The sequence below is a fragment of the Miscanthus floridulus genome, chromosome 8 (genome assembly GCF_019320115.1).
Source record: "Miscanthus floridulus cultivar M001 chromosome 8, ASM1932011v1, whole genome shotgun sequence".
Taxonomy (NCBI): Eukaryota; Viridiplantae; Streptophyta; class Magnoliopsida; order Poales; family Poaceae; genus Miscanthus; species Miscanthus floridulus.
In genome coordinates this window covers 38728475-38735284 of record NC_089587.1, presented here as the reverse complement: position 1 = coordinate 38735284, position 6810 = coordinate 38728475, and the positions used below count along the sequence as shown (strand labels likewise).

At 44.6% G+C, this 6810-nt stretch overlaps 1 protein-coding gene across 2 annotated transcripts; it reads left to right on the top strand.

Moving 5' to 3' along the window:
- Positions 1-1332: 1332 nt before the first annotated feature.
- LOC136471686 (autophagy-related protein 101-like) lies at positions 1333-6101 on the top strand. Of its 2 annotated transcripts, none has more exons than XM_066469429.1 (7): positions 1333-1600; positions 1715-1751; positions 2441-2526; positions 5012-5107; positions 5222-5381; positions 5477-5630; positions 5765-6101. In XM_066469429.1, exons 1-7 carry the CDS (start codon positions 1568-1570, stop codon positions 5838-5840), a joined length of 642 nt encoding a protein of 213 aa, XP_066325526.1. In that variant the 5' UTR covers positions 1333-1567; the 3' UTR covers positions 5841-6101. The 2 variants fall into 2 exon arrangements, with proteins under 2 accessions (XP_066325526.1, XP_066325527.1); XM_066469430.1 differs by having other exon boundaries at positions 5735-6101.
- The last annotated feature ends 709 nt before the right edge of the window (positions 6102-6810 follow it).

Below are 6810 nucleotides of genomic sequence, written 5' to 3'. Positions count from 1 at the left end.
TCTACCAAACATGTTCGAAAACTGTCTGGGTTCGTATTTGAAACCCCTATGGCCATTATCTCAAGTTTTGAAAAAAAGTCCTTTCGGGAAAAAAGAACTCTTGGAAAAAGAAAAGAAAATACACCTCCAATGAACACGTCTAAATGAAACTCTGAACTGATGCAGAGTTTCTAGAGCTGATTCTCTGCTGAATCCAGAGAGAGCTCTGTCAAACAGTTTTTAGGGAGAAGTGATTCTCAGTTAATTCCGTGAAGTGATTTTTTGAAATGAACTAAGAGGTTGAGAGCTGAAAAAACTAGATTTTCCTTATTTTGGGAAGTGGTTCTCCATCATGATTCTAAGAGTTTACGCTAAAAAAAACAAATAGAATCATTTCAGCCATAAAATCATTTCTCTAAGAAAATCAGCTTCTATAGAGAATCAGAATTAAATGAAGTTCTATCAAACAGGCCCGAAAGCTGTCTGTTAGCCTGGACAATCGGTTTTAACCGACACATCGGTTCGGTTTCCAGAAACTAGCACCCGATCGGTTTGGTAGAAAACAAGAAACCAACAACTTCGGTTTCAGTTTCTTCGGTTTGGTTTTTGGTTTAAACCGAACGATCTCACCAGAATAGAGAAGAGGGAGAGCGAGAAGCACAGGATCCCACCTCCGCTCATCTGCTTGCGGATCCGCCGTCGCCGGCTCCTCCTGTTCGCAGATCCTGCCGCCATCGCTGCTCCTGCATGCAAATCCGCTCGCAGTCGCTGCTCCTGTCACAGATCCCGCCGCCGCGCAGCTCGCCCCCTCCGGCGCTCGCAGCAGCCACCGCGCCCATGCTGCCACTCGCCCGCTCCGGCGCTCGCTGGCTCGCCCGCTCCGTAGGGTAGAGGTTAGGGTTTGGAGTGGCTTGCCGCTCCACGCTCGGCCGTTCCGGTCTCTCTCCTCGCGTATGGGTAAGGCGTGGGGGGAAGAGCGAAGGGTCAACTGACTACTAGAGTCGGGACGGGTGGGGAGTGGTCGAGTGGGCCTTTAGCTGGGCCTTGGTGCGCACGAGACCGCCGAGACGGAGGGAGTCCTTGTACGCTGGCCAGAGAGAGGGAGTCAATGAATCCTTACGGTTCGGTTGGACGTACAAACCGAGCACCGAGCTAAAAAAAACCGTAATTTTCAGAATCAAAAACCGAAACCGAACCGAAAAACCGACATTTTGGTTCGGTTCTGTTCTCAGTTTTTTTTTTTTTTTTTTTTTGTCTAAAAGTGAACTGTCTGATTCGTATTTGGAACTCCCTGTGGCCATTATCTTAAGTTTTGAAAAAACTTATTTCGGAAAAAAGAACTCTTTGGAAAAACAAAAGAAAATACACCTCCGATGAACACATCTTCTGAACTGATGCACGCCTCCTCGACTTCCTCTCTCGGCTCTCGCAACCCTCGACCTCTTCCGCAGTTCCGCTCCCCTCCCCCCTACTCCAACTACTGGAATCGCAGATCCATCCGGTTCTGACCGATTGCTTCACCTGCTGGTGAGAAAGCCTGGCTTGCTTGGATTGATTTTTCTGCCCCGATCCGCAGCGGCGAGCGGAGATGAACTGCGAGACCTGTCAGCTGAAGGAGCTGGTCTGATACCGATCCTAAGCCCTGCCTCGGTTTCACTACGGTTCTTTTGCTTGCTTTCTCGTCGCTTATTTTGACGAATTCTTTTTTTTTTTTTTCTGGTTGTTTGGGCCGCAGGAGCTGGAACCGACGGAGATCAGGGATGTGCTGCGATGTGAGTGCTCAGATCTTAGTTTTTCGCACCCCTTGCCATCTCTCTATCTTCGTTAAAAGGGGTCTTTTATTACCTCAACAAATTGCTCTCTATTGACACGACACGGAAACCCTAATGTACTGTATTCATTCACATGCTTCTAATGTACTGTATTCATTCACATGTTTCTTTGTTGTTATGGTTCCAATAATTTTTGGAATAGAGTAATTTCATGTTGCAGTTTTGAAATCATGATGATGGTTAACTAGTGGATTTCACCTAGGTTTCCCCCATGGGGAAATTTAAATGCTGTATGGATGTATGGCAGTGGAAGCTTAACAAAAATTGGGCTAATAGTGGAGTTGACTCTCTGCAGAAGATCATATTATTATACGACACAACACTATGTTGTGTATTTTTCACTACTTTGTTGTGCTTATCTTGGTTCCAGAGTCCTTGCTGCTGTGAGTTCTTTCTATGTTCTTGAGCTCCTTCCATTCTACAGATAGTTAACCTTTATACTCGCCCTGATTATTAGTAACTGCACTCATCACTTAGATGACTTCATGAGATTTCTCTGAGGATGCCTTATCTTTCTTAACTTCAGGTCCTTCTATTAGTAGTAAGAAGAAATTGGAGTATTTCTCTGTGTTCTTTTATACTACAATAGCACCTGCTAATGGATATGGTAAATATGAACTGTGCTGCAGGCATTTTGCACACCATATTCTTCCATAGAACCCTCAGCCTGGTTCGCCCCAAAGATGTTGACTGTGATTTCCTTGAGATCACTTATGTGAGTATTTCCCTGCATTAAGATCTGGGTTTGTTTCCATGGTCAAGGTATACAATGTTGTGCTTTAAGTAACTATATATTTGTATATTTACTACTTCCATTTGAAAATTATTGATGCTTTCACTGTTTCACAGACTCCCAACTGCAATTTTCACCACTACTTATATTCACAATATATGGTTCTAAAGCCAGATTTTGTTTCAAGAGAAAATGTAACCTATATTCGTCAGTTGACATAACTTTTCCAAAGACCCAATAATTGAGTGTTCTAAAGTTAGTATGTTACAAGAAGATGCGACCTAGGATTATTTAAGAACATGTCTGGAACCCAAATCTGTGACTACAGTGTTTCCTGGCATTTCACATATTATACGACTGTCTAGCGGTGGGCAAGAATGCCTGTCTTCTCTTTCCTCGTATTATTATGGCCAATCAAATTGGTCTGTCATTGTAATGCTTCACTTAGCTGTAGCCATGAGCCATGGTTCAGTATTACTGTTACTAATATTGAGATTAGACCTGGAAGTGGATTAGCATCCGCACCCAATCAACTCAGTTCAAAAGGAATCCAACTAGTGAGGCATGCATCCAATCCAAACTGTTGTCATGCACAGAAAATCCAGTCCAGTACCTCGTCAATCCAAATCCAATCCAATCGTCCAAATACTTCCGTCCCCGAGGTACTCACCATTCCAGCAGCCCGTTCCAGCTTGCCGGCGTCACCAACCTTGTTCGACATTGTTAGGGTAGAAGGAGTAGAAGCAAGAATCGGATCGAGAAAGGGAAGAACCCGGAAGAACACGAGGAGCAGGCGGAAGGAGGTCTGTTCTTAGAGGGGTTCAGAGTTTTGGTAATACAATTGCTACCTTTCTCGCTCACGTCTCTCCCCTTTTTCATCTGGCTCTGCCGGTGGCGTGTCCAAGCAGCGCAGCTGGCTCTAGCTCCTATGGATCACGCCCATTGTGGCCCGGATACGCGAACACATGGATGTCTTGCCCGTCTCAGCTCACGTGATGACGTTGTCGGGTCCCCAGCAGTAGACATGCCTGCTTCATCCCGCGTCTCTTCTTCAGTATATGGCCACCCTCCTGGGCTATAACAGACATCTCCAGGGACGGAGGCAGAGAAGCAGTGGGATGCCATCATGGACGTGATCGCCACTGGTGCTCGTGCAGCCTAACCAGGTGGTGTTCCAGTCTCAGACGATCCTCGCTGCACCAGCGGAGGCCAACAGCACCTGGGGCCATGAGCAATGACGACTTAAGCCAGAGCGCGTCGACGCCGTAAACGGCAAAGGCGGCCAAGGTACGCAGACGTGATCCGGCAAGCTGGAGAAGCATATCAACACGCACTTATTAGGCCGCAGGCATCGCCGCAGTAGCAGGAACAGCCGGAGGAAGACGATGCCACGAGCAACTGCTGGAAGCTGGAGATGCCGCGGTGGAGGTGCTGCTGCCCACCTGGGAGAGGCACTGGGAGGAGAGGGGAGAAGGTCCAATGGATATTTGGATATCCAGCTCTTTCTATCCAAACCAATCCAATGCGTTTGGATCATGGAAAGAATGTCCAGGCTCAAACAACATCCATCCAATTAAATCCAAAGTAGGTTGAGTCCATTTAGATTTTGGATGATCCAAATCCATTGTCAGGTCTAATTGAGATCTACTTTTCGGTAAACCAGAATCAAAAGGAGCTAACTGATTTTAATGTGTAGTTGTAAAATTTAGAATCAACAGAGACAAGTGGTCAACAGATTAATATGTGCTGTGGGCAACAACTCTTGTTTTGTGTGTTAGAAATCCAAAGCTTACTCAAGCAGGTGGCGCTGCTCTCTCTTCCACGCCCTCTGGCACACGCTGGTCTATCCTCCATCACCGCGGGCACGGAACCCTTGTGTCGGCGAGCACAAGGGAAAGGAAGAGAAGAGGCAGTAGATAGAAGAGTTCTCTAGATTCTAGAAGGAATGATGGATGACAGTGATTTACATCTAGGGAGGGAGAGAAGCGCACGGGAGGGGCGTTGCGTGTACGCGGGTGGGTAAAAAATTATTCGGTGAAAAAAGACTGGTATGGGGACGGCGGCGGGAGCTGAATTGCACAGCAGGAATGTGTAAGACTCTCAATGGTGACTGTAAGTGCGTTGATGGCCCACTGACAGATTAGTTTGCACCGTTAGATTTAGAGATACCTGATTGATCCGAGGGTTCTAATATAGAGTGGGTAAAAACTTTTGGGTAAGATGTATTTTCAATTCATTCGCTCTTTTATATCATAGAATAGATATAGATACATAGATATAGGTAGATACACTGTATAACTTTCAACAAGCGTTTCAGCAAGTTGCTTTCTCTGTATCAGTTTCCAACTTAACCACGATGAACTGATGTATTGTCCAAATATGATTACCTTGCTTGTTGCAGTCTAATAACTTTCTTTCAGTTGCATTTTCTTTGCCACTGCTTACTTCGATGTTTTCATGTGTTTAGGTACAATGTGGTCTACCGGAACTAGAAAAGGAAGTTGATGAAAAGATAGGCCAGTTCACTGCTTGGGTGGAGAAACACCCAAATCGCAGAAGCCAGGTCTGAACTACAACAATTAACGATTTTGATATTATGCTGCAGTTTCCTTCTGTTGCTGCTGAACTATGTCATCTTTCTTCTGATTAAGATTAGTGGCTGAACTGAATATCTCAGGTATGCCTCTCCTTCTTCGACGAGAAACACAGACACCCAGGTTGGTTTGTCAACAAAACAGAGCGCATTTATTGGGAGCAATGGTTCATCAATTTGCATGTCATGAGCCCAAAAAGATACAGCAAGTCAAACAGCTCCAAAGGGCTGACAAACATCGGAGGTAATTTGGTTAACTAAAGTTTCATGGCCTTCGTGAGGCTGTCATAAATAAACATATTGAATGTAGCAGTAACATTTTGTGCAATATGCTCATAGCGAATGCCCTGGAGGAGACCAGCACAAGGCGTGCTGCATTGGAGTCGTCGATTAACAAAGTGCTATTCCAGATCATAAACTTCGCCAATGAGAAAAAGGACCACATTCCTGCCATCCCTGACAGAATTTTCAATCACGAGATCATGATCCCAAGGTGAGTCTTATATTTGCTATCGGTCGGTCTGTGTGATAAGGCCCATCCTTAGTTAGCCCAAACAATTTTTTGTTAAGATTCTCTACATATATCTCGATCTCCAGGTGACCCCTTTTCCTTGGACGTGTTGACAGCTCGGATTCTGTATTTGGATGGAACACCGATGCCATTCGCAGAGTGCTGAATAGCGGGCACCCGTACTCACTTTAGCTGGAGACGACAGCACGCTATTCTGTGTACATAAGGATGTACCCTGCTCATCTGGCTTTAGGGAAAACCTAGTTCTTTATACATAATGGTGTACCCTGCTCATCTGGCATGTAAATACTGTGTTGGGATCTTGCTCATCAGTCAAATGTTCAAGCATTTCCTCTTCCCCACCTAAACGAATGAAATGGATGCTCTGACTCCCGCACTCGGGAAAAGTCTGATTAAGTTCATAAAAACAATATCAATATTTATGCCTCCAAATATGTTTATTATATAAAAATATATTTCATGATTAAATTTAATGGTACTTATTATAAAATACTAGTATTGTGTAAATAGATTTGATCAAACTTAAAACTGTTCAACTTCTTGAAAAGCGATAGTTGTATTCTTTTTTTTTTGTGTGTTGGAGGGAGCATCATTTATGGACTCACCATGGTCTGTATATTTTTGATTGAACAAAATGTAACAGACTGATCTACAGATTGAAGCTTCTTCCGATTATATAAAGTTGACGTGGAATCGGGTTTTCCAAGGTTCCTCGGTCTTGTGCTGTGCCCGGCCTGATCCATTCATCCAGACATCTTGGAGGCCACTTGAACTCAAAGCCGATCTCTTTGATCTTGGAGGACACTTGAGCTCAGATTCGCTTAACTGTGTTTAGGCTTAGGATCTCTTTGGAAGGCAGGATTTTCATACAAATTATGTAGGAGTTCAAGAATCCATTTACTTTTAGAAAAAATTGGTTGCAGGACATTGAAAGTGAAGTTGCTTTGCCAGCAGACATCGAAAGAAGTTGCTTTCCTGCTTGACACTAGTTTGAGACAAATTTGCTCGTGGACACCGAAAAGATTTTTGCCGCTGGACACTCTTTGAGCGGGTTTCACGTTGTCTGTGGCTGGTTCATCCCGAATCCGCAACACTTTCACCCATAGGGCCTGTTTGGAACGAAGGAATCTAAAATGTAGGA

Bases quoted from the DNA above. Each gene is read 5' to 3' on its own strand.
- LOC136471686 (XM_066469429.1), top strand. From the start codon at position 1,568: ATGAACTGCGAGACCTGTCAGCTGAAGGAGCTG. The intron at 5,108-5,221 runs GTCTGAACTACA...TGAATATCTCAG, and splicing joins ACCCAAATCGCAGAAGCCAG to GTATGCCTCTCCTTCTTCGA. The intron at 5,631-5,764 runs GTGAGTCTTATA...ACGTGTTGACAG, and splicing joins CACGAGATCATGATCCCAAG to CTCGGATTCTGTATTTGGAT.